Here is a 20,131-nt window from a genome sequence, read left to right as displayed (position 1 = left end):
TGAAAAGCAAGTCTTATGGCGACATGGCACCCCAGAGAGAATTGAGTCAGACAACGGGACTCATTTCCGAAACAACCTTATAGACACTTGGGCCAAAGAACATGGTATTGAGTGGGTGTATCACATCCCCTATCATGCACCAGCCTCTGGAAAAGTTGAACGATACAATGGACTGTTGAAGACTACACTGAAAGCAATGGGTGCTGGGACATTCAAAAATTGGGATACACATTTGGCAAAGGCCACCTGGTTAGTCAATACCAGGGGATCTGCCAACCGAGCTGGACCTGCCCAATCAAACCTGTTACGCACTGTAGAAGGGGATAAAGTTCCTGTAGTGCACGTAAGAAACATGCTGGGTAAAACAGTCTGGGCTACTCCTGCCTCAGGAAAAGGCAAACCCATTCGTGGAATTGCTTTTGCTCAGGGACCTGGATGCACTTGGTGGGTAATGCAAAAGAATGGGGAGGTCCGGTGTGTACCTCAAGGGGATTTGATACTGGGTGAGAATAGCCCATGAGTTGAATTGTAGTATGTTAATTATTATATAATAATGTATGTCATCACTACCATGATTGCTATATATCATAGATGAAAATGGTGATTAATTAGAATGTATTGGACAGAGTGTAACCTGAGCATGACATAAATGGTATGGAATAAGGGGTGGATATCTGTCCTGGTTCCAGTTAGGACAGAGTTAATGTTCCCTCATAGTAGCTGGTAGGGTGCTATGTTTTGGATTAGGATGAGAAGAGCGCTGATAACATGCTGATGTTTTAATTGTTGCAGAGCAGTGTTTACACCAGGCCAAGGACTTTTCGGCTTCTCGCTCTGTCCTGCCAGCGAGCAGGCTGGGGGTGCAGCAGGAGCTGGGAGGGGACAGACCCAGGACAGCTGACCCAAACTGGCCAAAGGGGTATTCCATACCATCTGACGTCATGCTAAACAATATATAGGGGTGGCTGGCCGGGGTGGGGGGGCCGGCTGCTCGGGAATAGGCTGGGCATCGGTCAGCGGGTGGTGAGCAATTGCATTGTGCATCACTTGTTTTCTTACACATTATTATTGTTAATACTATTACCATTATCACTATTATTATTATTATTGTTATTATTATTTTCCTGTCTTAATAAACTGTCTTTATCTCAACTCACAGGCTTCACTTTCCCGTTTCTCTCCCCCCATCCCAGAGAGGGAGGGGGGAGGGTGAGCGAACGGCTGTGTGGTGTTTAGCTGCCAGCCGGGTTAAACCACAACAGATATAAAGAAGAAATACCAATCATCAAGTGACTTTAAACAGATGAAATTTCTTAATTTACTTTTGACAATGTCGGTGAGCAAAACAGCCCCTGCTTACAGTTCTAAAAGGCACAGTGAAGCCTTATTTACTGCACACTCATTCAACCATAACAGACATATGTCTTGCTGAAATCTACAATGCAGGCTTTCCTAAAATCTTTTCTGTTGTAAGGATGCTCAAAGCATACTTACATGTATCTACTGACATGGGGGCTGACAGAGAGTTAGGTTTCTTTTGTCCACCTGTTACAGAGGGAATACCTTCATTTTCACCCCTGTACTCAGTTAGACACAGCAACCTGACAGAGACAAATCTACTGGTAGGTATATAGGGAAGAGATGATTAATCCTTCCTGTCTACAGTGAAGACAGAATCTCATCCTAGGAGTTTTAGGATGAAGACTACTTTATCAAGAATTACATGTGCAAAGTGGCTTACCTCTTCACTGCTGTCAGTTCCTTGAAAGTTATCTGCAACCTGGATTTCCCCATGGACTTGGTTACTGTCTTGCTTCAAATCCAAAGGGAAAATGCAATGTTCTGGTGACCTATTTGGAGATTTCCCATGAGGAGCTGACCGAGGTCTTGATGAAAATGTGAAAATCTCTTTATGATTCACGTGGTGATCACCTGTTTCATTGCTATGATGTTCAGCAGAGGCATTTTGTGGTGAGGTTAAATTATGGCAGGCTGAATCTTGAGTAGTTACAAACTGTCCACTCTTATCCAACTGAACACTCTCCTTGAAACTTTCTGGAAACACCCATTCATCTGAAATGTAAAATTTTTACTGCAATGTAAAACATATAAATTGTATTTTTATACTGATCACATTTTTTTTTCCCTCTGGAAGCTGTACAGAAAATAATTTTTTTTTTACACAGATATTCTGATTATCAAATTCATACATTTGGAAGAGTGATGAGGATGCAGTGAAAGAGATCAGGCTGCTTTCTAAGAGAGGCAAGGTCAATCAAAATGTTTCCTGATCATAGCTTAAAAAAGCTGCAGGCTAAGATATGTGACATGCAAACCTGCAATTTCCAAATCTGAAACTACTTAGCTGTGAAGACTTGAAACTGTACAACTGAGTTACATTCTAGGAAAACATAATTGTATTAAATTTGGCAATTGATCTTCCATAGGCATTTGTTTTGTGGCTGACATTCCCCCCCCCCCCCCCCCCCCCAAAATCACAAATACTTGGTGGAAAGTTCACAATATTACAGTCTGCTGCTTCTTTATTGTTGAAATTCTACACTTTCTTTTATGTTTAGTACCTATGGTTTAAATCTCAATTTCAAACTATAGCTCTGATGAAAAATAGCATGACATGAAAAACGTATGAAGATATCTGTTTCACCAAGTTTCCCCGAATGCAGGCTGTACTAATCTACCAATTTTAAAACAAACAATAAACTACAGAAATGGATTTAAAGATTGAGTGCACCAGATAAACATGAAAAGACCATTTTTATATTCTCATTGTTAAATTATATTTTACTGTTTGGAATGATAGTATAGAAAAAAATGTCAATTTGATTGATTAAAACCAATCTCAAATAGCATCTGAGAAAAGGAGAATTGCTAAAGTATGCAATACTCCCTTATCTTCATTAAAGGTAGTGTGGTGTGGATTATTCACTAATCTGGAAACTTTCTGGCTCCATAAAACAAGGTTACCACCAACCATATTAAAAAAGCCTCAATAAAAAACACTAAAAATGTAATAATAAAGTAGAACTGCAATAATAAAATGCTTGCTGTCACAGAACGGAGTAAACTTACTATGGCATTCAATTCTTTCTTAGTTTTGTTAGAAATATTTACCACTCCGGGCACATGAAGCAGCTTTGGGAAAAAAAAAGTTTCTGAACTACCATAAATGAAGGCAAACAGAAGAGAATGAGAATGCCAGCAGGAACAGCTGTCTTACTGTGTTGCTCTGGTTCTTCTGGTTTACTGAAAGTTGCTAGTGAAACTACTGAACTACAGTTAACATCCTAAACAGCAGTTTGTACTAGGAACTAGGTGGAAAGAAGGGACTTAACACGTCTTGTGCATTCACGGCTTGCACCTACTTGTTCCAGAGGACACTATTTTTCGGTCTCTAAATGAAGACAATCTGTAGTCAGAAGCCTCGAGGCTCTTAATGTAATCTCTTTTTATATTAGATAGTCCTGCTAGTTTAAAGTAACCTAGTATACCATTGCCAATTATACATAGAAAGGTGTATTTAGTAAATATACAGACATCTCATTTATTTTTAAGCTGTAAGAGGCTGAAAGAGACTGTAAGAATTGCAAGATGAACATGTAAGTAATGCAATTTATTTCACAAATATTTTGGACTTTTTTTTAATGTCAAGAAATGAGTAATGAGTGACACTATTCAAAGCTTTTAAGAACTACCCTTTGTTTGTGTAAACCCAACAACCTTTTGTTTTGATCAATAACTACAAGTTTTTCAAAGGAGCATACAACAGCAGAATTCTCCTCTCTTTGATCACTCAAGATTGTGTCACTCATCTGACATTAGGCAGGTAATTGCAATTACATCTAAGAGGTCATATGCAAATAAAACTGAAACCATAAGAGAAAACATTAAGTCTGCAAGTCTTTCAAATGACGTTTTACACTAGCTATGGAGTTCAGCAACTTCTGTAACCTGTAATCAGTGTAGCATTTTGTTAATAGTCTACAAGTGAAAGATACGGAGTGTTTTGGACCAAACCAAATCCTATTATCTCACAGCCACAAAATATACTGGAATTTCTTTTTAACTCCGCATTTCCATGTCAATTGTAATGAACAATTTAGAGTATCTTCTTAGCAAAATATGTAAATTACTATGTAATCACAATATTGCAGCAAACAAGATAAATGCAAGAATGATCACCTAAACATCTCATTAGTTCTTCTACACAGTCAGACTTATGGTAAAGCTTCCAACTGCAGCCTAACATTTTAAAGAAGGTTCCAACATTGCATAAATAAGATCGGCAAACTATAAACAATACTCCCTCATTTTATTTTTTCCGTTGCTTAAAAATAATTTACCTTTCTAAAGGTACTGTGCTGTGCACCTGCTACAGAAGTTATGTTGATTTGAGCTCAGTGATAAATCTAGAAGGTATTATAAATAGCAGTGAACAACCTCTAAAGTAATAAGAAAATCACTTATGAAAGCTCCCCTCCACCCATGAAACTTAAATTAATATTTGCTCAGGCTAATGGCACAACAATTACCGTGCTGTCCCAAGATGACGATGGCTGCACAGGGCTCAAGAATACTAAATTCCTGCTTATAAGAAAAGAGTAGTGTATGACAGATTCTTGTTGATACAACTTGTTTCAACTACAATATAAAAGGGGAGCCAGAAAATATTTAAGTTTTGCACTTGCTTAGGAAAGTGGTTTTGTGCCAACAACTTGTCATAGGTGTGTACATTAATACATTGTCAGAAGTATCAGGATGATGCTTTTGGCAGAGTCACTGCCACCGAACCACGCCTGTGGGACAAGATCAAGTTTTTGGAGTTTCCTGACTAGAACATCAGTCCTGAGGTTTATGGCTTACAATTCTGACAATGTGCATAAACAGCTGCTACGAGAGAAGTCATCACAGAAAATACTTTTTCTTTGCTTTGATTAGAAAGGTACTTAAAATGTGAATTCAAATGTTAAATGGTTGGTAAGAAGGAGTAGGAGTTCTCTCATCTGATAATGTCAGTATATTTTATACATATGTTGCATGGTGTAGTTTTATTTAAAATTATTATGTTCCTCATTTTTTGTCTGATGTTTCTGCTTTTGAATTTCCCCCCCTTCCCTGTGAACTTTTCCACAAAGTATGCTTATCATTCTTTGAGATCAAGTTTTTTCCGCTGCCATCTTTGGAGGAAGTTCATAACAGAGCATAGCAGACTTTCCTTGATGAACAGGTTGCCTATGGGAAGTTCTTCAAAACATATTAATCCAGAAATAATTAATAAGAAAAAAATAAAGAAAATTCACCACTGAACTTCAAAAACAAAACAAAAAAAAAACACAAACCCTGATATTACATGGATATCATAATAGATACCCTCAATACTTACCTCTTCTCATACATTCGATGTTTGGAATCTTTAGTGTTAAATTTAATAGTGATTTAAAGAATAAATTATTTTTAGTTCTTTCCCTTAATCATGAAAGCATGGAGTTTTTTCTTTTTTATTCATTCACTGCTCTGGTACTTTGCTTAATCCTACAAATCTTTATCAATGCTCAAAAGCAATTCTGTTGCAGGGTGTTTGATTTTCATAATCCCTGCAGCACATACATTTATATTTTATGTGAACTGCTTCTGAGTCCTTTGAAATTTATAACAAATAGTCCCCTACCCCACACAGAACTGAGATGTAAAATAACATAAAATTAGCACCATACCACTGGTTATCTCCCACGTGTTTTGGGCTGCATTTTTTATACATAATCTTCCATGATTGTTCTTGTCTGGTGATAGATCTTGTGGTGAGGGGAGCTGAAAATCTGCTCTTCCATTCTCAGACATTTTCTGAGTCTGAATCGCAGAGTCTGAAATGTAATCCAGACACTTGTTAAATACCTGTGAACACTCATATTGTATGCTTTTCTTACAAGAGGCATGGAAGAACAGCATACAGAGAATTGTTCTGGTATACAAATATCTTCTAGAAAGCATGGGAATCTTGTGGGGCAGCAGGAATAATGACAGATATAAAAAAGTCAAAATTTAACACTGACTATGTACAGAAGGAAGACATACTATAGAAATTATAAAAAAAAAAAGGCTTGCAAAACCTGCAAAGTAATCAAAATTAAATATATACATATCATGAGGGTAAGAGGAATATGTTTATACTACGTAGCTACTGCAAGCAGGTGGTGGTCCCTGGCTCAAATACTTAAAATACCTACAGAGAGAATGAGCATTTTTTTCATGCTCATGCAGGAGAACAAGCCATTATTTAACATAAATGCCTTCAGTAATTAACAAGGTAGATAAAGGATGAGAAAAACTGAGAATTACATTTTACATTCTAAGTCAGAATCATGAAAGAATTTTGGCAGTTTGTGAACTCTTTATATATGCTTCACTTTACGCTCTTACCATTTTGACGTACATCTTCAGCTGTTCGGTGAGTATTTCTTTTGCCTCCTTGATCTAAAGAATCATTGCATGGTGAGAACGACAGCTCCAATCTCTTGATGTCTTGTAGGGATTCAGTTCTTTTTCCTGAACTTTGAAGTCGGGATTCAGTTCCTTTTCCTGAACTTTGAAGTCGGCATGATCTATTACTTTTGCTACCCACAGTCCTTGTTACCTTGAAAGATAATATTTTTCTTAATGAAAGATAAAGATATAACTCTTTCAAACTACTCAGAGCTAAACACAGATTTTGAACTAAGTTTATTTTGGAATAAATGTTCCCCATTTTTTTTTAAATCATCTTTTAAGGAAACTTTATGGTAGGTACAGTTTTGTGTGGTATCTTCAATCTTTACAGTCTACTAACAGGCAGATTTTTTGTTTCCACTGAACGAAAGGAAAACAAAGCAAAGCAAAGTAAGGAAAAAAAAATCAAAATTTACTATCTGGATAAAAAGACAGTGAGACTTATGGCTATTCTAGACCTCAGAAGAAGCCCTTTATTTGGAGAAAGGAATCTTGCTTTCCATCTTAGATTTCAGTTGAATTCCTATAGAATAGTCTACTTCTTTATTTGGCTAGATCTCCTCCTGACCATGTTAAATTGGGAATGTTACTCCTCACCAGATTCCCAACACCTGAATATTGCTTGTTAGCAGAGTGAGACCAGTTATGTCTCCCCCGGCATTGTTTGTATCACATAGGCTACTGTATAGCTGACCATCATCTAGCATACCAAGATAAGGTTTCTGTTCTGCATCATAGCTTATATTATAAGAAAAAAATATTTATACATACACATGCACAAATGTTAGCAGTTTAGAACCAAAAAAAAAAAAAAATCAACCGAAAACCACCAAACCACCAAACAAACAGAAAAATAATAATGATGGGAAAACACAGGATAATTTCAGTAGCAAAAGGCCACCGTAGGCTACCACTCAAAAGAATGCTAATGATGAAATTAGATCAGGTTGTGCTCCAGTTGTGTTGCTAGCTTTGAAAGTTTTGAAATTCCACAGACTTCCTAGTATTCTGTCCTAGTCCTTAACGAATTTTATTTTTCCGTATTTGCAGTCAAAGCTTCTCTGTTGCAATTTGGGCCGGCTGCTTCTTGCCCTTTCACTATAGAAGTCTTAGAAGTATCTGGCCCTGTCTTCTCCATAACCTTGCAGTAGATGGTTGAGAACAACTAGAGAAACTAGACTCTCCCTTAGCTTGCTCTTCTGCAGGCTGCACAAACCCAGCTCCTTCAGCTTCTCTTCCCATGCCACATGCTGTAGCCACTCAAGCATTTTATTTGCCCTCCACTGGATTTTAGAGTGCCTCTCTTGTATTCAAGGCCCACAACTGAACACAGTACTCTAGATGCAGCTTCCTATCAGTTCTGAAATAAACTTTCAGTATGACTCTCCCGTTTGTTTGCCCATCTCTTCCTTTGTAGAAAAGGCAGTGGTTTCATCATAATTTAAGCCTTCTTACCTCTCCAGATACCCTTGTACTGACTCTTCTGTTTGAAGATGGAGGTGGTCCAAGGATCTTTGATCCAAATGCAATATGTGATACGTCTTGAGTTTTATTGCTGCGTATATTGCCTTTTCCGCTATTAATCAAGCATCCTAAGAAAAATAGTAGTTTCAAAAATATATTACGGTACTTATAAAGAATAAATATTAATACCTTTAAAAATCGACTGAAATGAAAGAATTATGAACACTACACATACACAAAAATTATGTTCCTTTATAGCACAATCCCTAGAAATATGTAGTCAAAGTTCACTATCTTTTTACTCAAAGCAAACACACATTTTATAAAAGTGTGTCAATATACAGGCAAGAAAATGTTGGTCTATTATATAGACATATTTCTAATCTCCTTGCTTTAAAGATTTATTTAAAAAGGGGCTATTTATAAACTGTTTTTTTTTCTTTTTTCATGATTTCTGCAGAACTTCAATGAAAATCTAACTTTACACAGGAAGAAAAAACAGCTCTAATTAATAAATAACAAAACAAAAAATAATAAATAAGAAATAGAACTGAGGCAATATTCTCAATGTATCACACACAGCTCACATAGAAATATTTCCATGAAGTTTTCTTTTTGAAGTTAATGAATCTATTGCATTGCCAGGGCTGAACCCTAATATTGCAAAGGTGCACTAGTCCTGTTAAAATGTTCTAGCACTTTCATGGCATTTTTTACTGTTTAAAATCTAGATATACTTCTAAATATACTTCTGTAACTATTTTCAAACAGAAAATGCCAAATGGTCTGCCACACATGTAAAAGTAATCATGAAATGCATGTGAATGTTTTGAGTAAAATTTAAAAGGTACGGACAGTAAAATAGTTATGTATTAAGGTAATTTTATCACCAGGGTGCCAGAACTGCATGTAATAATCTTTTTTCCTTTTCCTCTTTATTCTTCATGATTGTCAGTGAATTCTCCTTTTCAGAGCTAATAAAAAATAAGGGTACCTTCACATTAATTTATAATTAAAATTTATAATGTATGCAGCTTTTTTTTCTTGCTATAACTTGAGTGTTAAATTGCTATCACTTCTGAGAAGTGGATAGAAAAAAAAGTAGGAACAACATTTTGTACATTGTCTTAAGCATTTTTCATAGAATTGTTTAGTCTTCATTTAAGATAAGCTTTATTTCCATTGTCATCAAGGAAATGAAAAAAAGATCATGCATTAGCAACCAAATATTGTAATTTACTGTACTAATAAGCACAAAAGAAGGCACTTTCTTCCATTAGCTTTTTCCTTTGTTCCTGATGTGACATTTGGTTCCTCCTAACAGCTGCCATTTCACAAGATTAGATGACCCAACATCAATTTCTTTAATTTGCTGACTACCTTGGGATGTTATTAGCTCCAATTATAAAAGCTGATTTGCATGAAAATCTCTGTTTATGAACACATTAATTGACTGCAATTAATTACCTACATCAACACATAACAGTGTGTTGATGGCATAATGAAATAATATGTGTAATTAAAAGTGGATGAGACTAAAAATAATTTGGGCTTTTGATTATCAAATAAATGAGAAGTTTAGTGGCTAAAAAGAACATTTTCCAATTGAAGTGTATTTAAACGTACCAAAGCTTCCATTATCAAGAAGGCCTGACTTCGGAACTTTAAAATGCATGTCTGGAAGAACATATGCTATGTTCATAACATAAGATTAAAAATAAAGGTTAAACTTTAAGCTGAAAACACTTCATTTTCACACAGGCCAGGGATGTTACGGTTAATTATGTTACTATATTTCTATATAAGGGATATGTATCTTCGTAGTCTGGATGGCAAAACTTGAGGTTTAACTAGGAGACTTGTTTCAAACAAACTTTTTTTTTTTTTTTTAAATATATCGCTCACACTATTGTACTCATTTAAGTTTTACAGTCCCTCTTGTTTTGACAACCTAGCCAAAAAATGTATGGTTTTTGAATGCTGTCACCAAGTGGCTGAATTCCAGTTTCTTTTGCTATTTAAAAAGCAAACTTGTAATTAAACTTCACAACACAATTTTGGCATGACTACTTGTAGGGCAATAACACTTTAAAATATTATTTGCCCTTTAGTATCACAATAATGGTACTTGCATATAAAAAAAACCTGAATCTAATTTAAATAAGTAAATACATCAATGATCTTACTTGAAGCAAAAATCTAAACCCCTTCCTATTCATTTCAGAATAGTGGAGAATATTCTTGGTCATATTCTTAGATGAGTTTTGTTACTGTAAACGAACACGTATAAACGTACTTTTCAAAGAAGTGTAAAAACTGAACAGCCTCACTTTAATGTACATTTGAAAGACATACCTCATAATTATTGTTATTATAAATCCCACGCTTGAATAAGAATTGTTCAGGCTGCACACACATCTCTGAAACTATAGAATAAACATGTGTCTGTGTGCTCATGCTATTACAGTTGTACAAGGGTTGTGATGTATTTTAAGACATTGGAAAATTTTAACATGCACTTTTGCAGAAAAAAAATCTGTTATTTGTATGTTATTTGTATTTGATCATATTCACAGCATTTTAGTACATTAGAATACCTGTTTCTTGCATTGTTACTGGATAACTCCTGCATTTTACTTCTGGCTTGTGAATTTTAGCCAAGTTCAGCAATTGTGTAACTTGTGGCACATCTGTATTTAGCTGGCAGGTTCGAGGAATAACATCTATGGTCTCATATGGTGTAAATGGAACAAAGCACATACCTAGAATCAAAAAACATGGGCTTTACTTCATTCACAGATCACTCGATGGAATTAAATTGGTTTTACACTATTAGTTTATTAGATTACAAATATTGTAACAATTTAATAGATGACAGTAATTTGAAAACTTTGCTATAATTGTTAATTTTAAGACAATAAATGTTAATTTTTAAGATTATTTTTTGTTTGTTTTTTAGATCAAAAATTCTGAAAAATTTAAACTAAAAAATTACATACTAATGTATGGAATAGTCAAAGTAAAACAAATTATTTGATTTGGCAAGTGAACAAGTGAAACATAAGCATAAAATACATTTTGCTAATATTTTATTACAATTACACTCTAATTCTAATACTGCTATACTGATTTTCAGACAAAGTGATCATCTGAAAATGGCACTGGTATCAGTGGGATGGAAGTGGTAAATAGTAAAGTCCCATATATGCAAATAAAGATTTTGACAAGTTTTAATTCCAAACTTTGGATACCATTACACTTCTTTTACACTAAACCAAAAAGCTGTTGACCTATCTGTTCTTGTGACAGCAGGTACTAGTAGAACATGATCTGATTGTCTCTGCTTTCCCTTTGATAACCCATATAAACTGAGTTTATGAAAGTTATTTTCTATGAAGAAATGATTTCAGAGTCAGAACCCTTCCTGAAGTCCTGAGGTAAATTCTTACCAATTTTTAGAAGACTAGACTATAGTGAGCTAATTATCCTATTTTCCTCCGATAAGAAGAGGAATATATAAACCCAAAGCTAAACATGAATAATGGATCAAGAATTAGGAACCTAACAAAAATTCAGTTGTCTCATGCCGTATTTCAGCAGTGGACACATTTATTTAAACAAGATAAATGCTAGCTACTTGTTTTTCACCAAGCCTGTATATTATTTATTTACCACAGTACGACAATACTTTGTTAGAAAAAACAACAACACACAATGTAACCTTAGGATTATACGGAAACTGGCAACTATGTATATATATCAAGTGTATACGCCTCAGTATCACAGGGCAAAGGTAATTCTTCTTTCCTGTTCCATCTCAATCATCTGATTTAGAAATAATTTCCTAGTATACGTGGTTTTTCCTTTCCATTTGCTATTATTTTAAGAATACAAAACACAGTGTATATAAGCTACTACAAAAGAATAATGCATTACACTTTGAAATCACTACTCCCACCGCTGAGGAGGTTTAAGCAAAGAACTTGACCCTCATTAAAAGTTACGATGTCACTGCACTAAATGGAGCTGAACTGATCAAGTCCCAGTCATCTGAGAGGAAAAAAGGTTTATCAAATCATGATTGTTAACTGAAAATTAATTAATAACAAAAAATGTCTATTGTTTTTCTGTAATTGGGTATGAAGTATACAGCTATTTTAATGCAGCCAAAACCTTGAGCTGTAACCTAATTTTAAAACTTGCCTAGATAAGGAAATTCATAATCACACAGAAAATACTAATGCCCACCAGCTGTGTAATAATCATAGAATTGATAATCCAGTAATTAAAAATGCAGTATTTTACCATGCCTACAGTTCATTAAAGCTGTCTACTCATTATGTTAACTACATTTTTGAATTTTGGAACTCATTTAGACCATTTATGTGCATTTTAAAAACTGTTTAGAATGGACGAGAGAAAATAATGCATTGATGGAACTGAATTAAATTAAAGCCAGTGATGTCTCTAACTGCACATTCCACTGAGAATTTAGTGGATTCTCTCTGTAGTCACTTAGTGAATTAATATTTTTCTTCCAAGCTCACCAGAGGAATCACAATGATTACTCTCCCATATTGGTTTAGGTTTTCCAAATGGAAGATAAATGTTGTTACACTTACAATACTGCTACCCATCTGCTAAACATCCCTCCTTCAGAAAACAGAACCCTTTTTTTCTGGTATGTCCTTTGAAAGCCACAAGATGAAAATCTGAATGAAATTGAAGCTGAATTTGACCTAGGCTTCTTCTAAATAAGAAAGTGTCAGTTGTGTTTTTTCAACTCCTCCTCTATTACTGTAAATACCAATGAGGAATGAAGTTCTCTCCCTTGGAAAATAATGATTCAGGATTTTGATCCTGGTTTGGTGACGGGTAGGCTTTGACCAATAACCTCCTCTATTATAATCTCTCATTTTTCAGTCCACCACCAAAATTACTTTCCCGATAAAAAACGACACCATAGGATAAATGGACTAGAGATCACATAGAGGTATTTATGATAGCTTCATACAATACTGTTTTGTTGAAGTTTTGTTTTGGATTATTTAAAAAGAAATCCTCCATCTGCTCCTAAACTCCAAAACAAAGAAAATAAGTACCAGTCAAATGCTCTCTCTTTTCAGATACCCTCTTCTTGGCCAAAGCCTTCTATCAGTGTAAAATACTGTCATTAAAGCAAGTTGTCTACTTGATAAAACTTACCAGAATTTCTTCAATAAAATACTTTTAATGTATTCCATGCTTAAGCAGATGAGTACACATTTATTTGTCACCTGAAATCCAACAGATTTAATATGCTGCACTGTCACTTTAATTTTCACAAAATCGTGTAATCTTTTGAACTGCAAATCTGATGACCAAGAAGCTTTTGATTTTATAATATGAACAGTTATGATTAAGTCTACAAAGTAATTATAACACACCATCCTCCTCGGCTGTATCTTGAGGCTTGGATTTTAAAGTGAAGATCTTTCTCAGCTTACAGTTAGCTGAAATAATAATTCCATCCAAAGACTGGAAGACTGCTCCTCTGAATATTTCACTGGTGAATGCTACCAAGTCAATACACATATTGCACCACTAGAAAAAAGAAACAATATTCTTTAATAAAACCCAAACACTAATCATTGCAGAAGAGTAATAGTGTATAGTTATCAATAAATGAAGCCTCTGCAGAGTATTAGATTTCACAGGCTGTGATCCATAATGCATAACATTTTGATATTAAAAAAGGTATTTCTGTATTTGCTTTTATGACAATTATTTATATGAACAAATCACTACATATGACCTACTGACTGCCAGTCCAAGTGAACTCAGTTCCCTAGCATATCCACAATATGTTTTGTAGCTATTTCAAAGTAAGCAACTTGTAAGAAAATGTATTTATTGAAGGTTTTCTGGAAAAAAAAAACAACAACATTACTTTGTAAGTTACTTATGTACTTAAATGCTTAAATGCTCCAAAGGTTATACTTGTACTCGGAGATTTTTTTATTTATTTTTTTGAAATTCATAAAAAATGACCTCTCCCAAGCTTGTGTCCCTTATACACTCAGGCAAATTTCCAGTATGGACAAGACCCCAGTGTACCATAAGATCTTAAAATTACTTCTTATTTATAATAAATGTTACCCACTCCTTTAAGACATTTCAGGAAGACTAAGCAAATAATGACAACTAACTAGGTTGCTGACAATCCCACTTAAATATATATTTTAATTCTCATCAGATAATTGTTCTGTTTGTTTCAGGAAACACTGTTAGAACAGTAACATCAGTGTCTTACACTCTCCTGCACTATTCCAGTAGCTCTTAAAATTCTCTTTTTTTTTCCATTTGAACATTGCATATTGCTGTTTTTTATAATACAGAACGAGCAGCTAATCAGCTAAGGTATAAAATAAGTTAAACTATCATAGCCTTGTAAAAGACCTACTTAGTCACTGAAAGTACTATACCCCCTCCTTTAAGTAAAAGCTGTAAACTAAAAAGGGAGATAACCACTTAAAAGAAGACAGATTATTCTGTATCCATATACTCTAAGAAATACAAACCTACTCTTTAAGAGTTATGGCCTTTTAAGGGTATAGGGTTAAGATTATTAAAATATTTTGTCATTATAATTGAACAGAGCATTTAGGTCTCCAACAAATCTTTGATTATTTAAATTAAAATACATAACTGAAGTTCATATTCTGATTGAATTTAATTTAATATACATTAATGCATACTTTAATCTTGAAACATTTCTGCTAGCCTGAGACCAAGAGCAACTAACTGAAATCATACTGAAGAAGAATAATTTCATTTCAGTGGATGCTGAAATAATGGCAACTTCATGGGTATGATCTGATGCATATTAATTTTTTTTAAAAATCAGATCTTTCCAGAAAGTAGAAAACTCCTGAAATGTAAAATTATCATGGCAGTCTTCAGCTAAACTGCCTTAAAATAAGTCATAACTTCAGAGGCTTCTGTAAAATATTCTCTCCCATGTCTAGCCTCAAATCCACAACCCTTTAATGTAGTAATTGTTATCTAGTTGAAATCTAACTATTCACATCTTCAAAGTACTTTCTAAAGCAGCATTTGAGATTTGAGTCTTTAGAAGGTTATATGGTAACCTCTCAGGTTTTCCATCTTGACAGGTATTATCATATGCTGGGGCTGGGTATGGGAGAGAAGAATGCAGGGGAGAAGGTGATGGCCATTGTTTTATTTTCTTCAGTTTAAAATATACAGTGTTTTATATATTCTAGAATCTGGAGAATCCTGAAGCACATGAAAGTAGCCATCAGCTACAGTTGAAAGCTGCAGCTCCAGCAAATGTTACAAAAGGTCACTACAGGAGAAGGTACATGTGAACAGGAGCACTAAAGAGAAGAATTAGGGACATAGAGAACTTGTACACAGGCTGAATAGACAGTAAAAGTGACAGATAAACACATCATAATCAGTATTAATCATGGAAAATGGGAACGAATTCTTCACAGAAGAAGAAGGGTGGAAGAGTAGAAGTATGAAGTGGTTCTGATACCATCCAGTAGATGGGACATAGACTTACTGTGAATTGACAGGAACTGCATTCTAAAACAAACAGTAATTTCAGCAGATCTGTAGACATAAATGAAATCCTTTTGCTAAAAAAGTCTGCTCAACCACAGTTCAAGGAATGTTCCCAAAGTACCTACTATTTTGCGCTTGATCATATGTAGAGGAATTTTTGCATGCAGAGGGGTTACAGACAACTCCTTGTGGACCGTTGATAAATACAATCTTCTTTTAATATTTCCTAAATCAGTTATCCTGCAAAATAAAAGCAAGAGAGAACAGAATGGATCTTTGTCAATTCGATAATCTAGTATCTTTGTCAATCACAAAAAAACCCCCGTTATTCATATGCAGAACCTTTATGTCAGTGATAGCAATAGAGAATTTAAGAATTACTTCTTTTACAAGATGAGTAATGAGATTTCTTTCTCAAATTCAACCTTGGTGGCTATATTCCTGCATATATCAAATCACTTTACATGCTAATTTTATTTCAACAGTCTACACTCTTTCCTAGATTTCCATAGCCCTTCAGACTATGAAAGAATTCAATTTGTTTGAAGTGAGAACCCAGTAGCCTTTAATAATCACACTTGTTTCTGCCCCTTAAGCTTGTGTTATCTTGGGACACACTGTCACCTGCTAACTAGAAAAACATGATTTGCTTTCTTTTCCTAAAAATGCCTCTGTCATTTTATATAGACTCTTTGTTGGCTTAAAAATAAGACATTGTCTGATCATTTCACTTTCTGTGCACATACCTTCAAATGGGAAACATAATACAGAAGTTTATTGCTCACTATTCAGGTCATCTCACAGTGACACCAAGGACACTGAATTCGAACATTTCTAATAGATTTAGACCACAGCTGTGATCACAAAGATTAGGTTTGCTTTAAACTGATAGAGACTGCTTATGCTCTGCTTTCTTCAAGTTTTGTGAGCAGCAAAATGTTGATATTGCCCAGCAATACCACCCTGTGATACTGGAGAACAGACTTTAAAGGTTGCAATCTCTGTGGGGAAATGATGATTAATTTACCTATTATTTTTGAACAAGCCCATTTTTAACAGATGGGTATTTCTCTATAATTAGCAGTCCCTCTGAGAAGAGGACAAATAATTACAATAAACAACTTTCTGTCAGTTTTCATTTCTTAAAAAAAGTAATTACTCAAAAATAATTATGATTTAAATGCTGAGTTCTACTTTAAAATTGTGAGACTACCTTGTAGGTTACACACTTTTTAAATGAAAACACTTTTTAATTAGCAAGGACTACCTGTAGCTGAACTAATGAAATGCTGTCACCCAAAATTTCCTGATAAACATCCTAAAATGTTCTTAGGATTCCTTGGGTCAACTTAGAAAGGTATTAACTCTGGAGCAAGTTACACATTTCATCTATTTTTGTGAATTCAAGATTTCAACCCAGGACAGCATTCAGTTCAAAAAACACTGCAAGTATGTGAATATTAAAGGGCTCTACCAGTAAAGCTGACAAAAACAGGTTGTTTCCCCAAGTTGTTATGAGCATCAGGCAAAGCAAACGAAGTTCATAGGCCTTACAGATCTTGCTGCTTCTTATTATGTTATCCATCCTCATAATATATAATAACATATATAATGTTATCCATCCTCATAACATTGGTGGGCAAATCAAAATGGAGTGGAAGAGTCTACTAGCAGTTTCTTTTGAGAGACTAGCAGTTCCTCAAATAAATTGCATGTACCTCAATGGCAGGAACTTCACTTCTGTGCCAGGGTAAAGCATTACATCCTCAGCACTGCTATTGAGAGTAGAATTCAGTATCATCTGCACATATATTTATGAATGGATAAATAATACCATCAACCCCCTGAAAAAAGCTTTCACCACCTTACACCTTAAAGTGTCTTACAATGCTTAAAGTGCTTACACCTTAAAGTGTCTTACAATGATAGCATTCTGGGCTTGATTTTGCTTTTGAAGAAATTGGGGTAAAATGTGAAATAATTCACCTAATATCATCAGCAAGTTGGCCACATAGCTAAACCTGTGCCCCAGGTCCAGGCTCAGTTCCATCCATCATATTTCATATGATATATGAAATTCTCATATACCCATTGATGAAAAACCCACGGCTGCATTTTTTCAGGAACTCTCTACTCTGCTGTAAATCTTGCTGTTCAGAAGTGCTATGAAACTAAGGCACCAAAGAATTTTAAAGAACTGAAGTAGTGGTTGTTTGAAACTCCCCTACATGTCCTGGTTATGTGTATAGCTGAGCAAGTATGCTGAGGAACCAGGTAGTTGCAGTAACCTGTGTGCTGAAAAACAAACAAAAATACTATTCCCGCTGAAACTCAGTGCTATTCTCAATGGAGAATGTTGCTTTAAATGATGCCATGACAAAACAGTAGGACCCTGAACTTAAACCATGCATATCTCCAAATAACTGGCAATAAAATTTTAATTTCACTTTATAACATTAGTTCAAGAAATATGTTGAAATGACATAGTTTATTTTTGTATGAATATTTTTATCTTTCTCCCTCCTGAAAAATATTAACTGTAATAAAAAGGACATTACTAAATGTACAGCTCATTTGCATTCTGAAGTGCAATACAAGACAGTCATTTAGATAAAAATATACACATTTATATCAGAAATATATGTCTAAAATAAAATGCTTTTTTGTGATGGCATGTATGCTATAAAGAAGAAGCAAACCCTAGATATATAGTTATAATCACACCTAAAGAAGTTTAAAACTTATTTCAGCAGATAAATTTAGAACAATAAAGATATTTATATTCTACAGTAGAAATGAGGTAAACATTTGAAGAAGGGGCAAAATCAGAGACAGAAGATGGTCTTAAAATTCTATAAAATAATTTATGTCCTTGTAGAAGAAAGACAATTATTCAGGAATTGGTGAAACTTTTGACTCTTCAGTTACATTGTTTCTTGGAAAATAAAGTGAAATAAATGTCTGATGAAACTCTTATCTGAAATAATTCAGAAAATGGGAGTTAGAACTTTAGAACTCTCACTTGTAAAATGATTCAAGAGTACTTGTGTTGAAACTCAACCTTTTTTTTTCTGTTATTGAAAAGCATCACCTATGTTAAACCTAAAAAGAAGAAACATCTGTACTACACTTCTTGATTTTCAAAGATGTATTTAAAAAAATCTATATAAGAGTTAATGTATTTTTATTACATCTGTGTTTGAGTATTTATATCTAAGGGTCAGACATGTGATAGAAAAGTAATGAGACCATGTTGAGAAAAATGAGGTAGTCAACAGGAAAATCAACCTCATTTATAATAATATTCCTGTGATCAGCAGGTGCATAACTCTCCCAGCTATGGCCATTAACTGCATTCATTTCACACTTAACATCTACATTTGCAAAACATTTGAAAGTAAAATTACCTTCCAATTCAATTTTCAATTTTATTTTATATAGTCTACTTTGATTGACTGTTCTCCTCACAATGGTAACTATAGTGAGATTGCAAGTAAATAGTAGCAACTACCCAAGAGTATAGATAAACTCATCTTCTCAGATTACCTATTCACTTTGCTGCATGTATAATAATTTATAACCATTTGTTAATGTTCAATTCAGGGCTTAAAATGAACTTGAAAAAATGATGTTGGACTGTTGGAAGAGATGCTTCATTTATCAAGGCTCACTTGTTCTTAAAATGAAAGTGTTTTTCTCCTTATAAATGACTTAACCTGGAAGTTTACCAAACATGAAAGCAGATATTTCATTAATGTTGCTATGCAAAGAACAACTGTCATACAATTTATTATTAATGGAAATTTCTATATATCCTGCTTGGAATCCAGGCAGAATCCTCCGGTAAAGTTTAACTATTAGTATGTTAGCATATTAGGTCTTAGTTATCATAGGGCCTTTTTTTCCATAAATGCTATGTGATTCACAAATGTCGGATAGTACCATCATCAGCCCCACTTTAAAGACAGAAAAACAAAGGAATAGTAATGGTTAAGTGATTTGTCATGGTCGCAGATTCTTAAATTTGCTTTTTTTCAGGAATGGCCTGTATTTCATTCATGTTTTATTTTACTCGCTACTTGTAAATTGGTCTTGTAGGAGATATTATCTTATTGAACAGTCTGTCTGATCTTCTGAAATCAAGAGCACTGTATTCTGCCCTCATTACAACAGACTTGGTTATGTTGATAATCAATCAAATCTCTACAAAACAAAAGATCGAGAAGATTTATACGTCACATAGGCCTAGGGAACACGATGCAAAGAACCATCTTTCTTTTTATATACTGGAATTTTCTATGTTGATAATCTTCTTCTGGAGACAATTAAGGAAACAAACAAACAAACAAACAACAACAACAAAAACCCACACAAGTCCCCTTAAACAGTATCCATAAAAAGACAGTACTGCAGGTGGCCGGTTCAGAAAGAGAATCATGAAATCTGATTGCTAGAATAGAAAAGCTTTCCAAATGTTAGCAGTTATGAAGAAATGGTGATTCCTGAGCTCTCTCTGCAAGATATTGACATATTTGTAATCAGTTCTCCAACTGAATGATCTGGTATTTTCAATGATCTAGAATAATTTGTTGTA

The 20,131-nt window shown here is 34.4% G+C and overlaps 1 protein-coding gene across 9 annotated transcripts in view; it reads right to left on the bottom strand.

The window, feature by feature from the left end:
- The window catches only part of CFAP20DC (CFAP20 domain containing), an 80,297-nt gene that overhangs the window by 42,616 nt on the left and 17,550 nt on the right, over positions 1-20,131 (bottom strand). For 8 of the 9 annotated variants that reach the window (XM_080605791.1, XM_080605793.1, XM_080605787.1 and 5 more), the window contains 7 exons: positions 15,663-15,777; positions 13,392-13,548; positions 10,563-10,727; positions 7,957-8,093; positions 6,436-6,649; positions 5,733-5,879; positions 1,742-2,073 (listed from right to left, as the gene is read on the bottom strand). In XM_080605791.1, the coding sequence (XP_080461917.1) occupies positions 1,742-2,073; positions 5,733-5,879; positions 6,436-6,649; positions 7,957-8,093; positions 10,563-10,727; positions 13,392-13,548; positions 15,663-15,777 (1,267 nt within the window). The remainder of the gene's footprint in view (positions 1-1,741; positions 2,074-5,732; positions 5,880-6,435; positions 6,650-7,956; positions 8,094-10,562; positions 10,728-13,391; positions 13,549-15,662; positions 15,778-20,131) is intronic. The other variant, XM_080605792.1, reaches the window with a different exon arrangement.

Source organism: Anser brachyrhynchus (genome assembly GCF_964034855.1).
Source record: "Anser brachyrhynchus genome assembly, chromosome: 10".
NCBI lineage: Eukaryota > Metazoa > Chordata > Aves > Anseriformes > Anatidae > Anser > Anser brachyrhynchus.
This window is presented reverse-complemented; position numbering and strand designations above follow the sequence as displayed.